Source organism: Anabrus simplex, chromosome 1 (assembly GCF_040414725.1).
Source record: "Anabrus simplex isolate iqAnaSimp1 chromosome 1, ASM4041472v1, whole genome shotgun sequence".
Lineage (NCBI taxonomy): Eukaryota > Metazoa > Arthropoda > Insecta > Orthoptera > Tettigoniidae > Anabrus > Anabrus simplex.
Window position 1 is genome coordinate 417,061,131 of NC_090265.1, and position 18,815 is coordinate 417,079,945.

At 37.2% G+C, this 18,815-nt stretch overlaps 1 protein-coding gene across 2 annotated transcripts in view; it reads left to right on the top strand.

The window, feature by feature from the left end:
• Cap-G (Chromosome associated protein G) overlaps positions 1–18,815 on the top strand; it is a 312,952-nt gene that overhangs the window by 251,021 nt on the left and 43,116 nt on the right. For both annotated transcript variants that reach the window (XM_067143890.2, XM_068224995.1), the window contains 2 exons: positions 5,565–5,785; positions 6,355–6,519. In XM_067143890.2, the coding sequence (XP_066999991.1) occupies positions 5,565–5,785; positions 6,355–6,519 (386 nt within the window). The remainder of the gene's footprint in view (positions 1–5,564; positions 5,786–6,354; positions 6,520–18,815) is intronic.

Here is an 18,815-nt window from a genome sequence, read left to right on the forward strand (position 1 = left end):
TATCTTGCTGTATATATAAATCTTACCTGACTACATCAACAGTTGAATTGCACAGTACTCAATTTTCAAATTTTAATGACAAGAGTTCTTGTAACATACCAATACAAAGTATATCAGCCATAGAACATTCTCGATATTCACCTATACAACTTAATCAACACAAGAACTACGAGAGGATAGAAGAATGAATGCAACGCAACATGAACTCAAATTTTAATAGACGTTTTTAAAATATACCATGTTTTAATGTGTTTAATGTGCTATATTTTTTAGTGTCTTATGATGTGGCATACCATATTTTAATGTGTTTATGTACTCATGTCCATGCTCAATCAATAGGTTTTAGTTTATTCTAACCATCACCACTTTTAATCAGAGATATTTTAACGCAACATACTGCGATATATTTTACTTCCATTTTTCATTAGACATACGTAACATTTTTGTAATTTTGTCCTACGACTGTAAATTTGTGTGCTAGCTGATGATGGCCAAGATAGGTCGAAACCGGTACTAGTGCAATAATTCATTCACAATAAATGTATTGATCGGTGGAACATTTTTCTTGTCTATTACATTGAATCCAATCAATACGGAATATGAAACTTATAAATAATAAAACGAGTGGTATGCATCAATAGCCGATGGTCGCTATCTAGGCACATGCTGGGTATGATTTTAACATCTGTAACATACTGACCACCGGGCGAGTTGGCCGTGCGCGTAGGGGCGCGCGGCTGTGAGCTTGCATCCGGGAGATAGTAGGTTCGAATCCCACTATCGGCAGCCCTGAAAATGGTTTTCCGTGGTTTCCCATTTTCACACCAGGCAAATGCTGGGGCTGTACCTTAATTAAGGCCACGGCCGCTTCCTTCCAACTCCCAGGCCTTTCCTATCCCCTCGTCGCCATAAGACCTATCTGTGTCGGCGCGACGTAAAGCCCCTAGCAAAAAAAAAAAAAAAAAAAAAAAAAAGTAACATACTGACCAGATTTTCTATCAGTGATGATGAAGTCGATCATATTCTTGAGTTGTCCATCCCAGCTGTATCTCGTTATTTTATGGCTCTCCCTCTTCTGATACCATATGTTCTGTATGGTTAAGTTGTTTCGCGCACAGAAATCAATCAGATTCTCTCCTTCAGGGTTTCTGTTACCATAGCCATGGGGGACAATGGCGTTTTCACAGCCTAGTCTTTCTTTACCAACTTGGACATTCAGATTACCCGCAAGTATAACGAGTATAACCTGTTAACTCACAACTCTACTGAACAATAACTCGTTACCATCAAGACCACCTCCTTATATATGTGCCTGGCCAGGCTTCTAGAATGACACATTTTCTCGTAAATTCTAGGGTGCCTAACAACATGATTATAACGAACAGTATATTCTACCACCATCTAGTGTCAGAGATATGTCATTCTTCCGGATGTTACAATGTGTTTCTCATTTCTGTAGCGGATTACACATTATATACAGGTAGTAATAAAGTATAATATTAATTTACAGGTATTTGCATTAACTGAACTCATAAATATTTATGTACAGCACGTTTCATGACATAACCTCACAAACAACACGATCATATCGTATATACATATGATGTAATAATACTAACTGGATGTAAACATTTCATAACCATACATTGCAAGTCATAATAATAATCATCATAATCGTAAAATAATAATTCGAGTTCGATACTTGCAATATTTACCCATGGGTGAGATATATTGTTTTCAAGTTATATCAGTTTATCTCACTTACGTCAACTGCAGATTAGATAGTGGTCTGTATCATTGAAAAATCCCCGAAAAAAACATAAATTCCGAACCGACTTCCTGAATTCGAAGTCGGTTAAGATATAGTCTATTATGGATCTAGTACCCCTAGCCTCCCATGTGTAGCGGTGAATAGCCTTATGTTTGAAGAATGTATTCGTAATAACTGCTAAACCCATACTAGCACAGAAGTCCAGCAAATGCTTACCATTCCCATTAGCTTCCATATCTTCCCCACATTTACCAATCACCCTTTTGTATCCTTCAGTTCTATTTCCATCTCTCGCATTGAAATCACCCATTAGCACTATCCTATCCTTGCTGTTGACCCTGACTACGATGTCACTCAATGCTTTATAAAATTGTCAACTTCATCCACATCTGCACCCTCATGGTGAATACACTGAGATAATTCTCGTCCTAATTCCTCCAAGAGCCATATCTGCCAACATCATTCGCTCATTTACATGCCTAACAGAATTTATGTTGAGTGCAGTAATATTCCTTATAAACAGTCCTACACCATACTCTGCCCTTCCCTTTTTAACACCCATCAAGTACACTTTATAATCTCCTATCTTTTCCTTGTTATCTCCCCTTCTCAAATATCACTTACTCCTAGTACATCCAGATGCATCCTCTTTGCTGACTCAGCCAATTCTACTTTCTTTCTTCCATAAGCCCCATTAATATTGATAGCTCCCCATCGAATTCCATTTGTTTAGGCATAGATATCAAGGATAATTTAATAAAAAACCACCTATTCAATACTTTATGTACAATACTTTCCACCTATTCAATACTTTCCACGTGGAAAGTATTGAATAGGTGGTTTTTTATTAAATTATCCTTGATATCTATGCCTAACGTCTTCTTCAATACGGAACAATAATGAGAGTTGTTACTTGTAATTCCATTTGTTTGCCAAAATGTTTCCAAGGAGTCCCTCGCCTGTCAAATCCAACTCTTCAAAAATCCTTTAACCTGTGCCAAATTTAAACTTACAGTCTTTGGATGTGGACGCTGGTTTCTTATCTCATCTTGCTTGCCTTTGAAATCACTCGTGTGTGTACCAACTGCCAGCTTACAATGAGGAAGTTGCCTCTAAACTTAGGAATAGATGCCTTTTTCAACTGCCTCTAACCAGGAAAACAGAGACTGCATGCTAGATTTCAGTGGTGTTTCCATGACCGGAAGACTAGTAGCCACTTAAAGGAACTCCTCCGTTCAAAGCGTTTGCCTCCTTTGAAGAAATGGGCTTTTTACCACCACCCAAGACTTGGCGTTGAGTTGCTGGCTGTACAGTGTACTCCATCCAATAGCAGGTAACCCTGACAAGACATGTAATGAACCTTATACAGCTCAATTCTTATATAGTACATGTTACGTACATTGGTGTTTGTTGGCAGTGTCATGGTTTGGGAACATAGATATTCTCCATACCTTCCACTGCCTGACTTCTTGTTTCAACTGATAAGGAATGTTTTGAAAGGAAAACAGTATATAGCTGTAAATTAAATTCCTTAAATAACTAAAGCACTAAAGAAGTATTGCAAAATATTTTCCAGGATTGCTTTCAATCACTTCATTAACTTTGGCAAATCTATGTTGCTCTTCAGGGGAACCTCTGAGTGATTATTGTGTAAATGTGTGGTTAAATACATCTGTGTGATAAACCAGTTCTGAGAATATTTGAACCCATCTTGTATTATTTGCTTATTTGGTCTACCTTTGTGATAACGTCTTATGAATGATATGATTGATCAGACCATTCATCAGCACTGTAGTCGGACAAGAATCTTTGCTTATAGAAAAATATGAGTAGTTTCTATGTACAGATATTTGTTTCATGTTTGGACTTAGGAGGAAAGTTCAAAGGTTCAATCCAGACCCACGCATCTTGACAGCTGTACTGAATTTGAATTTCTCTTAAATATGCCAACACTTACTCCAAGGGAAGGCTCAGACAATGCCCAATTCCTTAATGAGAAGCACTTAATCATAAATCTAAATAATTATTTTTACAATTGGCTTTACATCACGCTGACACAGATAGGTCTTATGGTAACGATGGGACAGGAAAGGGCTAGGAGTGGTAAGGACGTGGACATAGCCTTAATGAAGGTACAGCCCCAGCATTTGCCTGGTGTGAAAGTGGGAAACCACGGTACACCATCTTCAGAGCTGCTGACAGTGGAGTTCAAACTCACTATCTTCTGAAGGCAAGCTCACAGCTGTGCTCCCCTAATCAGACGGCTAACTTGCTCAGTAATCTAAATAATCATAATTGCCCATACCTATTTACACAACAAGAAGTAACTAAATCAAACACATTCTTTTCATTGAAAGGTAAATAGGGTTGATGATCTTCAATATCCCTAGTCCCTCAGACAAAATTGTCAATCATAATAAGACAAATACTGTATTTCCTTGCATATTTGACTCCCTCTTTTTCCACATTTGTAGCCACAGAAAGTAAGGAGAGTCCAATATGCAATATCCTCCCGTTTTGTCCGGTGACTTCTGGGTATAAAGAACTATAAATTATGCATGTACATATTCTATTCTTTAACAAATTATTGATTGACCTTTGATGGAAGGCAGCATTTCTAAATTTAAAAAATAAAGGAAATAAATAGCGAACACATGACTCTTAGGTTTACATATATAGTAAATATAGTCAGTTTTAGTTACTCTTATATCACGTCATTCGTTTCATCTCATTAACTCTTCTGATGAAGTTGATGTCAGGAAGGGCATCCGATTGCTACGAAATTTCATCTCACTTCATACTTGACCCTAGGGAGAAAAGGGATAAGGGTTGAACTCGCTTTTATTTATCGTATTATGCAATATTTATATAAACACATAATAAATCTCGTGATGTTGCCGTATTTACTTACAAATCACATTGTTCTAAAAGAAGAATTTACTTTGTCCACCTCTCAGTACAACATTATGAAAAACGCTTAATAATGGAAAATGGAAAAGCATTTTCTATTATTACACCAGGACATGTTTCGACACTTATTGGGTCATCCTGAGCTTGTTCACAATCTCATTGATCAAAGACATTCCATAAAATCACTAAAAACAAATGCTACTTAAAATAGATTATGTGTTGTGAGAAATTATACATTAAAATGTGATGCTACAATATAATAAAAACACTTGTGATATGTCCTGATCATAAACACGTTTTCACATAAGTTTTTGTGAATTGTGAAGCATCAATTGTGATATCCTGTGTTTTCAAGTTTAATGTTTTTAATATACACTATTTTATTGCTTGAATTAACTTGAGCTTGCCCTATTTCATTCCTATGACATAAAATTGTAGATGTAGACGTCATTGGCGCTGCAGTATGCTACGGAGGTGGACATTTCTTAACTATGAAACACAGGCATACCACGTGACTCTGAATCGTGTTTTCGTTCCGCGAGTCAGACAGATGAAACTACTCACAAATTTGTGTGATGTCATCGGAGCTTCAGTACAGCCTGTACCTGCTTCGAAGTGGAATTGTTGTTCTGTGACGAATAATGTTGGAGGGTCCAATACGTGAGGGAATGGGGTAGTAGTTTTCAAATTGAGGTAGCTTATTAAGCACCACATGTCAAAAAGAGAATTAACCCCCTTGAAATCCATACTGTTCCCTGTGGTTAATCTGAAATCAAGCCCTGTATTGAACTGGTACATCAGTGTTATAGAAACACCCTAAATTTAATGTACATGTATTTTATTGTATGTATGCAACTTGACTTTTATTGATTTTTTTCCACAGAGGACGATACTTATCTTCGTCAGGTGCTGAGTCAGTTTTTTACTATATATGCCACTAACTGCCCTTCGAGCCAAGAGATACTGGAACAAGCCTTCTTACCAACCCTACATACATTCTTGTTTGCACCGTATGCTAGTCCTTTAGTAAATGTTGACCCAGAGAGTGTAGGGAAATTTTTACTTGGACTCACAAGACCTGGCATTAATAGTCATACAACTCAGGTATGTGATATAATTTCAACATAGTGTAAAATAAAATAAAAGCAGAATCAGTTATCAAATTTCTCCTTATCCTGATGCAGTCAGATTGGTGCAAAAATGGTTCCTCTTCATTGTACTGTTAAGACTCCTCATCCATCAAGATCCTGTCGTAGTATATTCTTAACAAGGTCCATGGAGAATAAACTGGATTATCTTTGGCCTCTTTCCTTTATTGGGAACTACCAGAATTACCCATTTTTCACATTTATCACCTTCCGTCTTCAGTTCTCAAGATTTACCAAACATGTTAGGACTAGTCGCAGCAAAATAGTTGGTCTTGTTCGTGATTTGTCACTTTTAGTTACTTTCTGTTACTTACAATGTTTTATCACTCCTGTTAAGAGCACTTTTACTAAAGAAAGATCATTCGACACTATTGAGATTAAAGCTCCAACCTGCTTGGACAGCAACCATCTGTGTTAATATTAGATTGTAGTAGTAGTAGTAGTAGTAGTACTAGTTACTGTGTACAGTAGGAAGAAAACAAGTGAAAGGTTATTGTTGTAACATAAATTTTGTCTTCTTTACAGATCAATGTGCATAATAACCTTGCTGTCACTTTGTGCAATGAAATTCTGAGAGAACCTGATGGTTTACAAATAAAAGATCTCCTAAAAATTCTCAGTCATGTTGAACTGACTGTCGATGATACTCAGAGGCAGACTCTTAGGACATTATCAGAGAGTATGGCTAAGGTAAAGTGATCACTAAGTATTCTACTTGTGTTTGAAAATATATATTTATGTTAATTAGAACAGCATTTCTTCTTTGTAGTTGAGATAATTAAAATTATTTATAAATAATATAATTTACAATATAAAATTGTAGAAGAAAGTAAACTTCTCCCTCAAATACATAATGCATACCTCCCAACCCTTCCAATTTACCTGGAAACTTTCCGGTTTTTAACTCGTCTTCCGATTTATTTTTACTTCTTCCTATTTTTGACTAATATAACCTCTAGTACGGCCAATACTCTTCCCCTAGGATAAACGATAAATCCTTATGTGCTTGTGTAATTTACGAAACCTCATTTTCGAGCATATTTATTTGATACTTTATTTCGTGAGTGTTGCGTCCGTCGCCTTCATGTAGGCCTATTGTGTTTCCTGCTCACCAGGCTGCAATCGTCCTGCAAGCAAGAGAGCCTAGTGCGTGCTAGTGACTCAGTTAATCGGGACAAAAGAATGAGTTTGTTATTGTGTTGTTCGCACGCTGGTAACATTTTTTCTGTGCGTAGTTTTGTCAGAGTTGTAGGCCACGTGTTTTTTCTTGCATTTCAATGCTTTCCCCCTCTGTCAAAGTCGTATGTTAATAATGTATGGACCGAGCTCGATAGCTGCAGTCGCTTAAGTGCGGCCAGTATCCAGTAATCGGGAGATAGTGGGTTCGAACCCCACTGTCGGCAGCCCTGAAGATGGTTTTCCGTGGTTTCCCATTTTCACACCAGGCAAATGCTGGGGCTGTACCCTAATTAAGGCCACGGCCGCTTCCTTCCCATTCCTAGGCCTTTCCTATCCCATCGTCGCCATAAGACATGTCTGTGTCGGTGCGACGTAAAGCAAATAGCAAGAAGAATAATGTATGGGACATATTGAATTGTTTTGTATGTTGTAGTTTCGCATATTTAAGTGCATAATTTTAATGAGTTGAATGTTTTTAAGTGGGTTGTGTCGGTGACAGTTTCTGGTATTTTCTTTTCTCGTTATGGTCAAAAATTATAGCACACATTATCTCCAAGTATTCAGAGATACCTATAAATTTCCGTTCATTTTACCGTCTTACGAAGGAAACTACCATATTTTCTCGGGTAATTATCGCCCTTGCATAATTTACGCATCCCAATATTTTGTGGTCCAAAGTGGAGGAAAAGAAATATTCACGTATTTGACGCACCCACAACTTCGAACATCCATCACGCAGCTCCGGATGGGTTTCGAAAAGATGTCAACTACTCAAGTAGCGGACATTCCAAATACAGCACAACGTGCTGTTATTAGCCAGCAGGAAATCCCACTGCACTAGTTTTATGAGTGTTTCGAGTACGGAACATTCTGTGATCTCAAAATTGTTTGTCAGTCCACAGTATTCGAGTAATACTGCATCATACAAACTCGCAGTGATCAGTTACGCAGAAACATACGGGAATAGGGCAGTGCTAAGCAAGTATTCAGTGTCCAAATGAAACGTGCGCTACCGCAGTAACAGAAGTGCAATTCAAGGGGCCAACTACTCTCGCAAAACATTTCGCGGACCAAAAAGTGGCAAGTTTCCGCAAGTAGAGGAGGATTTGCTTAAATATATGATTTTGTTACGCAACATTGGATAAGCCATTTCTCATGAAATAAGAATGAGAAATAGCCCCTGCACATGGAATCAGTGTCTCGAATTTGAAGGTTAGCCGAGGCTTTATTAACTTTATGAAGAGAAATGGACTTTCTCTTTGACGAAGAACAACATTTTTTCAAAAAAATGAATGATTTCAACCATTTTCATCACTTTGTGATTGAGAAGCATGAAGTGAAGGAATATTTGACCTCCCTTATAGGAACCGCAAGTCAGGCGCCAATCACTTTCCATATGCCACAAAGTCGAACAGTCTATAAGAAAGGAACATACAGTGTTACCGTACGTGCTACCAGAAGCAAAAAACAATGATGTACTGCAATGCTTGCTGTAACAGCTGATGGCAGAAAGCTTGCACCTTACATTCTTCTAAAACGAAAAACAATGCCTAAAGCAAAATTTCCGTGAGTGAAAAAGGGTGAACAGACACGTCACTCGTACAAGATTGCATACAAACAGTTTGGGGTAATGTAGCAAGGTCCCTCTTTCGATGCCCGGCCCTTCTCGTGTTGGACAGTTTTCTTTTTTTGCTGGTATGTCATTATTATGACATTACATGAATTGTACTTTTATTGGTTCATGTTTTTCACTTCAGGTCATATTGTCATCTCGTAATGGGAAGAATATTTTCTAGTGTCAGTACTTCAAACCACGTGTCTAACTTACTCGATGTACCCTATTTGACTTTTCAGAAAAACTCTCACAACGGAATTTTACACCAAATGATGATAACCGCAAGTTGAGTTGAACCAATTGTGTTTATATTATATTTGATGTATCTTTTAAATGTAAATGAATTGTAAATAATTTGTAAATATCTGAATTCCTTGAATAATTTACACGTCCAAAATTTTCGTCTGTATTTTTTTTGTCAAAAAAGTGTGTTAATTACGCGAGAAAATACGGTATTATGCATTTTGTTGCGTGTGTGGTGTGACATAAATATTATTATTCGTATATGTCATAAATGAGTGATTAAGTACATTTTCTTGTAACCATTTTTATGTTTTCTTAGTTTAAGATTTTAAATTTAATCGTCAATTCGCATTGTAGATGTAGATATGTATGCCTTTTATCCTGACCTTTTTTAACTTAGACCTGGTGGAATATATTTGATGAAATCCAGGAATTTAAAAAATCTTCCTATTTTTGATTTCTAAAAGTTGGCAGGTGTGTTGGTGTGACTATCATCTCTCAAGCTTAAAAAAGGTGCCAACCAATTTAATTGCCTTACCAGTGGAAGCACCATTTGTTACACATTCTACCACACACATTCATGTAAACTGGAACCTCGACTTTTTTTTTTTGAGGGCCCGCAGGGAAAAATGTACAATACAGGAAATCTGGGAATGAATTAAAACCATCAGCAGTTTGGCTGGATGTCACAAAAAATAGAAAATTTATTCCATTTAGATAGGAATTATGAATTTATTAATTCAGGACAAATATATCAGGTTCCCTATGGAAGCTACGTCTTCTGATGGCCTAGCAAGCATCAATTTTTATAATAGAGATCAAGTCTCTCATAGTGCATTGACGTGACCGGTGGCTCCAAGTAGCCTACGCAGTGGTCTTCACTATAAACATTAGCCATGCATTTTGGTAGGTGTGCTAATTACGACTGATGAGCCCAAATTGGCACAATGGGGCAAAACGATGGCAACCAAGAATGAGTTAGCTAGAAAATTTAGTCCATTTATATAGGAAAAATGTTAGGTATCACATCATTAACTCTCGGGAGAGTTACAAAGAATGCGAATATACATAGTCCGCCAGAAAAATGCATACACTCTTTGTTAGACAATATCAGGATATGGACATTGTCAACTGTTACCATTGTTTTTAAATGTTGTAGTATGGCCTTTTCGCTCAACAGATGTCAGTACTTGCATCACAATAGTGGGAAAACAAAATGGCTGGAGCACGCTTTACGTTCAAGCAACGAAAGTACATTCTGAAGTGGTTTATCAGGTTTGATAATGCCATTGAAGTGCAATGTCAGTGGAGGAGGGAGTTTTAAACAGAACCCCCAACACACCTAACAATGAAACACATTACTGGGAAGTTTGAGAAACATTGAAGGATTTTTTATATTCACAAAGAAAGATCGGGAAGAACATGCACAGCTACCAGTCCTGCTTCGTCGGCTCACTTGTTGGAAAGTTTTGCTAATTCTCCACAGAAGTCTGCTACACAATGTTCACGGGAAGTGGGGATTAGCAGTACAAGTGTACGACGAATTTTGAAAACAGCTAAGTGAAAAGTTGACATCCCACAATTACTGCATGCGCTTAATGAGGACGATACCGATCGTCAAATGCAATTTTGCAAATGGTATCAGCAAATGGTAACCCAAGATAAACAATTTCTGACAAAGTTAGTGTGGTCTGATGAAGCCCAGTTTAAACTTATTGGAACAGTGAATCGACATAACTGTGTCTACTGGGCTCCGTAAAATCCACATGTTCATGTGGACAAGGCGGTCAATCTACCAGGGGTTAATCTGGTGTGGACTGTCATCGAGGGGCTTGCTAGGACCCTTTTTCTTTGATGGTACTGTTACTGGAGCAGTGTACCTGGAAATGTTACGCACATTAATTTTACCAGCTGTACGTGCGCTTTATGGAGCCGATGATGAACAGGACGGGGCACCACCACACTACCATGTAGCAGTATGAGCTTTCCTGGATGACAGTCGGCCGGGATATTGGATTGGATGACGAGGGCCCATTGAGTTACTCCCACGCTCGCCAGATCTTACCCCTATGGACTTTTACTTGAGGAGAACTGTGAAAAATCAAATCTATCGACATAAGCCATGCACACTGGAGGCCCTTCGCCAGCAAATTACAGCGGCATGTGCAGAGATCCCCATTCAAACATTGATGGGCGTAGTTGCAGCGACTGCTCGTCGTTCTTCTATGTGTCTGGCAGCCAACGGTGAACATTTTGAACATCTCGTGTAACCATGCGTTTAACTGAAGACAGTATGACATTTGTAATCAAAATTTAAATGTTAAAAAACACACAATAAATAGTTTTTATTCTGTAAAGAGTGTATACACTTTTCTGGTGGACCCTGTAGAAGGCAATGGCAGAACCAAGCTGTTTTTTTAGCTCAGTCTTATGCTATTTTGTGTGACGAATATAACAGTAACACAAGGGGTGTAAAATCAGCATAAACAGGGTGTTTCAATATTTGAAGTACAGTCCCCCAGCTAAGAACCGGAAACTGTCTTTTACAGAACTCCATCGTCCTTCCCACTCTGTAGAGGATCCCTTTGTAACTTGCTCCCACTTCAAACCGTGCTCGGATATGGGAGTTGTTATATTGTCATCTACAGAACCTTTTATAAAGAAACAACTTATATAGGTCATACTGAAGGAGACTTCATAACATGTTACCTTGAACATACAAATGTAGAAAAATCATAAAAGTACAATAGATATTCAGCAATGAGTACGCATATGAGTGACTTTCACCATATGTTTACTACAATAAATTATGATTTAACAATTTTACATATAGCAAATAAAGGTACCCAGATGAAGTTTCAAGAAATGTTTATATTAAAATAGATCAGAAATCGAACCCCAAATAATTATGTTAATGAATTTGCAGACAGCACAAACATATTATTAGAAAATTTGGCTATAACTTAACAGAAAAACAAACGTAAGAAAGATACTACCATTGATGATGTGAATCTCCAATCAATAGCACATTTCCCATACCATAGCATTGCTCCTCCAACTCCCATCCCTTTTTCCTTGCCTGTTCCTGATCAGCTACCTGACACTAGCAGTCAATCATCAACAAGGTAAGACTACACGTTCGAAAGACATCAGCGGGGAAGTGAGTACTCAACATTCTTTAAGAATTTCACCAACATTAACTCATTATTATTATTATTATTATTATTATTATTATTATTATTATTATTATTATTATTATTATTATTTTATGACCACATAGGATCACTTTAGTCAGTCCATCGTTCAGGTCTTTTTGAAGGGATTGTTCAGGCTTTGTGGTCCTCCCAGTACTTCTTCAGACGCTCAGATCTTCGTGCCCTTTCCTCAGTTGAAAATATGCATGTTGTTGGTTTGTTTCATGTAAGGGTAAAGCGGAGGTTTGTATTCAGTTTTATCTTATTTGTGGTGTCTTCTGTTGTAAAGCCTATTTCCTTGAGATCCTTTCTTACTTCTCTGATCCATTTACATCCTGTTGTGGTATTTTTTGAGATGAGATTGTGTTGTACTAGTTGTTTCGGAAGTCTCGAATCCTGCATCATGATATGTCCAAAGAATCCCAGTCTCCTCTAACGCATAGTATCTGTAATGGGTTCTAGCTCTTTGTACACGACTTTGTTAGGTATTATCCGCCACTGTCCATCTTTCTGGTATGTTTTGTTGATGCAGGTTCTTCCAATCCTCCTTTCAATTTTCTGAAGTCTGTCAGTCTTTGATTGTTTATTCAGGTGAAAAGTGTTTCTGCTGCATACGTAGCTTCCAGTTTTATAACTGTGTTGAAGTGTTTTATTTTTGCATTTATTGATAGACATTTCTTTTTGTAGATATCCCATGTTAATTTTTGTACTTTACCTAATCTATTTGTACTTGTTTGGATTGAGATTTTTTCATTTAGATTATGTGTTATTACTTCTCTAAGATATTTAAATTGAGTTTCTATTTTCATTTTAATACCATTTATGGTAACTTCTTTTAGTTTTGGCTTTGAGGCATAATTTCTGTTTTTTCAAATGATATTTTGAGGCCAATTTTATTTGCAATGTTTTGAAGTTCTGATGTCAGGGTTTTTGCTTCTTTTATGATTTTTCGGCCATTCTTTATTTTTGGGTGACATTTCCTAAACCATTCCCTCATTACCACTTCTAGAGCACAATTGAATAATAGTGGTGAGAGCCCATCTCCCTGCCGTAGTCCAGTTTTAATTTCAAATATCTCTGATGTTTCACCCCTAAACTTCACTTTTGATTTGATGTTAGTGAGAGTCAATTTTATCATGTTTATTAATTTGGGGTGTAGTCCAAGGTGTCTTAAAATTTTAAACAGAGATTCTGTATGGATGCAATCATAAGCTTTCTTGAAATCTACAAATATTATCACCATATATCTGTTTCTTCTCCTGTTATAGTCCATCATCAACTTAAGACTCATGATCTGATCAGGACAGCTCCTCCAGGGTCTGAAACCACCTTGATATTCTCCTAGTTCTTTCTCAAGTTGTAAACTTATCCTATTAAGGATGATTATTGAATTTTTTTTTGTATGTTATGTCTACGAGCGATATTCCCTGCAGTTAAATTTATATTCTCTCTGTCTGCATGTCTTTCTTTCTTTCTTTCTTTCTTTCTTTCTTTCTTTCTTTCTTTCTTTCTTTCTTTCTTTCTTTCTTTCTTTCTAGACCCCTACAACATCTAATAACACTAGAATATTCAAGATCTAAAAATCTGTATTGCACTACATTTCATAAGTTTCCCCCTGCTATGATTTCACCTTTTACTATAAAAATTGCATATGGTACATGGCTCAATGCAGAGTTTTACATACCGTATTTACGTGCATTTATTTATGCCAATGTTAAGGTCCAAAAAAAAATGGGTGCAGCTATTATGCAGAAAATATTCAGGCAAAATTTTTAAAAAACCTGGGAACATATTGTAGCCATTGAAACTATTATTACAGAGGTATTTATATAATATAAGAACTAAAAGATGCCGCGCAATTTCCAGTGCGGCTTTTGACTAGTACAACATTATAACGGGGCTGAGCCCAGTACATCCGCTATCAAATTAAGCATGGTAAGTATTGCGCAAAATCATAGTTAAAGTAAGCAGTGATTTCAATACAACTTCACATATGGCCATAATGGAATTTACTTTATGACGTTAGACTGGGAGCAAACGATGATGGTGTCGCTTTTTACATCACATGCTGTGGAAATATTAATTACATTTTATAATATCCAGTCCGTTGTTTTCAGTCAATTTAATGAAACAAGTTACCATCGGTACTAAATGCTGAGGTAACAATCAAAACCTAAAACATTACTCAGGGAACACGCTCGAAGAACGACATGTTTTGAGCAGGTTACTTGCACATCATCACATCAAAAGGCGAGTGTAATTTACTTCAATCATAGATTTATTTTTCTAAACAGCAAGTCTGACATCAGATTTGTAGTCAGCCTGATGAACTAGTAAGAGATGTCGCGCTGTGTTTCTGTGGTACAGGTGCTCATTCGGTTGTAGTAATTGGCGTCGTATATTTTTATATACGTACTTGGCTTCCCGCAGCCGTGACAGGTTCTGGACCTTCGAAACGTTCTCCACTTTACTTTGGTGTTTGGCCGCAGCGCGTGACCTTGAGTGTGCCGCGCTGGTTACCGGGAGCTGGCGGCTTTCTACTACAGATCTGTTCGTCTGCGAATTCAAGCCTTTTTGATCTTCGCATGTTGATTGTTAGTGTTGTGACTTTGTGCAGGACAGAATGTGGTGTCGTGTCTTTGTGCCTAACAGAGCGTGAAACTGACCTCCAACATTCGTAAACATTTTACATGTTTTTTATGGCTGATGATGACCTAGACTAAGGTCGAAACCGGTCCCATTTAAATAGAAATGTGATTGCTACGTTTCTTTCTTTTGAGTATTGAATAGGTTGAACCTCCTTTCCAGTTATTTAATATTTAATTTTTAACAGGTCTGCAGTTCATCGTTCACTTCGTTGCACGTTTTACGAAGCCTACTGCCACCTCGATTGCATACCCGCGCTGAGCTGCAGTGCCTGTCACATTTATGAGTATCACGTTACTAATACAGCATTGTCAATAAAACACGAAATTAATCAGTAACACGGTAATGCATATGTATAAAATGAGTAATGTTGCCTGTGTTGTTGAACTAATCACACAAAATATTTTACCGAATACTCTCAAAAGAATTTTACTTTTACAAGCGTACAAAAAAGAAAGAAAGATTTATACTATATGAAGGCTATTTATTAGTTTATATTCCATTTGCAATTTACCAGAACTGTAGACCTTTTGCTTGTAGAGGGCTAGATTGTTTACATTTTAAACATTTGAGAGGAAAAGTACATTATCATACAGTACCATGTCATTATGGACATTTATTCATCTCAAGCAGAGTGGCTAGTTTCACTTTCATTTTGTGGATACCAGTCAGGAATGTGATGTTCTTTGATAATGTTTTGCATTTAAATATAATGTATGGAGGTAGTTCATGGCCGTCAGCAGTCCTGGCCAACATCACCGTACAACATTACTTGTTATTACCAGTGGCTTTAAATAGAATAGTTGCCGCTCTCACAGAAACAGTAGTGTTCCTTGGCATGTCAAAATACAGGAGTTTTGTTGGCATTGCCAATCTGCAAGAGGAGATGTGAGTTCTGCTGCCTTAACCTGATCACTTGCCTTTGAAACTCGGTAACTTTATCAGAGCAGTCGTTAGGCAGTTATCAGCACAAAGACATTTTTTGCCACAATAACCGTTTATTACGCCGCATAAATTGAGTAACACACACGCCTTGAATAAATTTTCCGGGATATCGTGGGATTGCGCAATTTTCCATGCTTTTAGTTGTAACATTTTGTGAGAAACACTGCAACTGCTGTTCTGATCTCTCTTTCTCACTCATTCCAGTTAAGTTTCCTCAACATCCGAGAACTTGCCCTGTTTTCGGCCACGAAATGATACTTACAGTACGTACTGCTTTCCCCAATTTTTCACTTGTTTCTCATATGATATTAATTTCATTTTTCTGTATTAATGAGTTTACAATTCACAATTATAAGGGTTGAATGTTACCACCTAATCAGTACTATGTACATTGATAAATATATGTGTTTGTATTTTAAAAACACACCACAGTACTAGTTTTGGCCTTATCCATCTTCAGCTGGATATGTCATAACATTAGTCTCTAAAATAGCATAGTTCATTGTTGTCAAATATCACTATTCTTATCTTAAAATGCTTTTGTACTTAAGTATTACAGTTCAGTTTTGTTGCTGTTGTCTTAAAATGTTGCTATAATTAAAATTGGGTAATTTAAAACTTGCTAGCACCAGTTGATTACGTGTAAAATACAAGTATGTTTTTCTTGAACTGAGGCATGGGACAATATATGAGAGCCCATTTACTAGATGTTAATGCATTGCTGTATAGTTTGACGAAGAGGGAACGTCCTTGGACCATGTGATCGGTTTTCTATAGCTTGTGTATGAATGTGAATGTTGAAAGTCAGACTATATCAAGTGCAGTGTAGTACAGTGGATATGTGATGTCCGAAAAAAGAAGAAAGAATAGTATTGGAGAATGCTGTGTCAAATGCGAATGTGAATTAAAGGTAGTGAATATTAGTTTTGAGACTTGCTCCCTCGAGTCCTTACGGACTTGCTTCCTGTGGCCTTGTTGGAGATATACCGTGTACTGTCTCTCATCTGTGGCAAGCTATTGCTTGAAATACGGGAGGGGCTTGGGGAAGGGGAGGGGCTATGGGCTGAAGGGATTGGAGACCACACTTTTGGTGTTGATTGACAATCGTATCGGAATAAAAATGAGTCATGAAGAGGATGGTGGCATTGTATAATTTTTTTTGTTTTCTTTAAGTTTACAGTTAAGGTTTGTATATTGGTCCAGGTGTATGAAACATTACTTGGTGATGTTGAGCAAGGTACCTTTTGGTGTAATTTTAAGGATTTTCAGATCTTGTTCAGTATTGAAGAAGTTGTGTTTAAAATTGGCCACCTCAGAACCCGCTGTACTGTTATAATATTCTTCTGCGAATTTCACCACTTTTAGCTTGAATGAAGCCAGCTAACTGTTAACTTTCTTCTTGACAAATATTTACTAACAAGCTTCACATGATACCAATATAGTTGGTTCATTATTAGACATTACAAATTTTCCAGCCAACTCATGAGATAGATTATCTGCAACTTCTATGAAATATGCTGTTTTGCTTGTGTTTTAGGTGCAATAGATATATACAAGTATAGATACCCTGTACACTCGCAAGAATTCAGTTACCTGGGGGCAATAGCACTGAAATACGCTGTATTTGAAAGGACCTATTAATCTGGCATTGTGATGTGTCAGTATTGAGCAGACTGTGAGCGTGTTAGCACAAATATCACTAGTGAAATATTTTCTTCCTTTCTGTTTACAGTGTATTGTGTTTGTTGTGTTTTAGTGTTTTGTTTTTCCATCATGGCAAGAAAGTATGTAAATCATGCAGATATTTTCTGTTATATTTGTGCTGAGTTGACCTTCAAATCTCAGAGTCGACATTTCACAAGACTTGCGAAAGAGTGTTATTACTTGGACTGTCGAGTGCGTGATTTTGATCAGGAGAGCTGGGCCCCAAATATATGCTGTGTTTCATGTGTTGGACTGCTGACTAGGTGAAAAAATGGTACTACACATATGCCATTTGCAATTCCCTTAATTTGGAGGGAGCCGAAGGATCATCGAAGCGATCGTTTTCTTGTTTACTGATTATGAAAAGAATCGCATTTAAATCAAAATTTACATTTACGTATCCAAATTTGCCATCTGCAATGAGGCCAGTCTTACACATTGAATAGTTCCCTGTAAAAATTATTAAAAAATTCAAATAGATATCCCACAAAACTCCTGCCTGATGGGGAAAAACTGACATATTTGAATTCAGCATGAAGAATACTTCTAGAATATCTTAGTTTTATTCTTGCAAAAGGAAAAAGGTTCATTTTTGTCGACCAGTTTAATTGAAGTGTCTAGAAAATCACCCAGCACTTTTAGGGTAACGTAAAGCATGACTGCCATAAATATCTACATCCGCTCCACATATTCAACTTCGACATACACGACTGCAGTTTTAAATTACGTATTATCCATTAGAGTGGCCACATCAGTCGATGGAAAAGCATTAAACCATGAGCCTGCTTCCTTTTCCTGAAGACCGAGATGTCATGTTCGATCAGTGTCTGATTGTCGTAACAGAATCGAGGAGTCGACAATTCGACGGATGTTTATCATATCCCAACTTCTTTGTGAATCCAGGGATGCTGGAAGGTTCAAATTATTGGTCATGGCATTCCAGTCATATCTTGCATCAGTCATACGACATACATCGTCACCGTAATCAGAGAACAGATACTTGATAAAGTCAGATAATCCATAGGCAGAAGCAACAAATGTGGGAATGGTAATATTGGTTTACCTATGAATTCCAAGGCTTCCAAATTTTATTGGTAAACACATCAGGATCCAGTTACTTTCCTCAAATGGTATATTGATTGGAGACTCCAGGCTACTTCATGTCAAATCGTCAGCTTGAGCAGGAAAATAAGGAAGTAATCATGAAGATGTGGTCTGCAGGAAGTAATAATTCTTATAATAAAGAGAGAGTTCTTCAGTAAGAAGTATGCCGTGTAAGAACTGATCACTTGTAGACTGGCATACAGCCTCTTCAATCCTGTCAGCTTTTGCTTGGCAATTTCCTACATGGCATCAACTGTAAGTGGTGATCCAAGTAATTCAATTAAGGAATCGAGAACCTGGCATAGTGGGTACGTGCTGGAATGCTAAATGTCAATTCTTTGTAAATGCACAGCAGT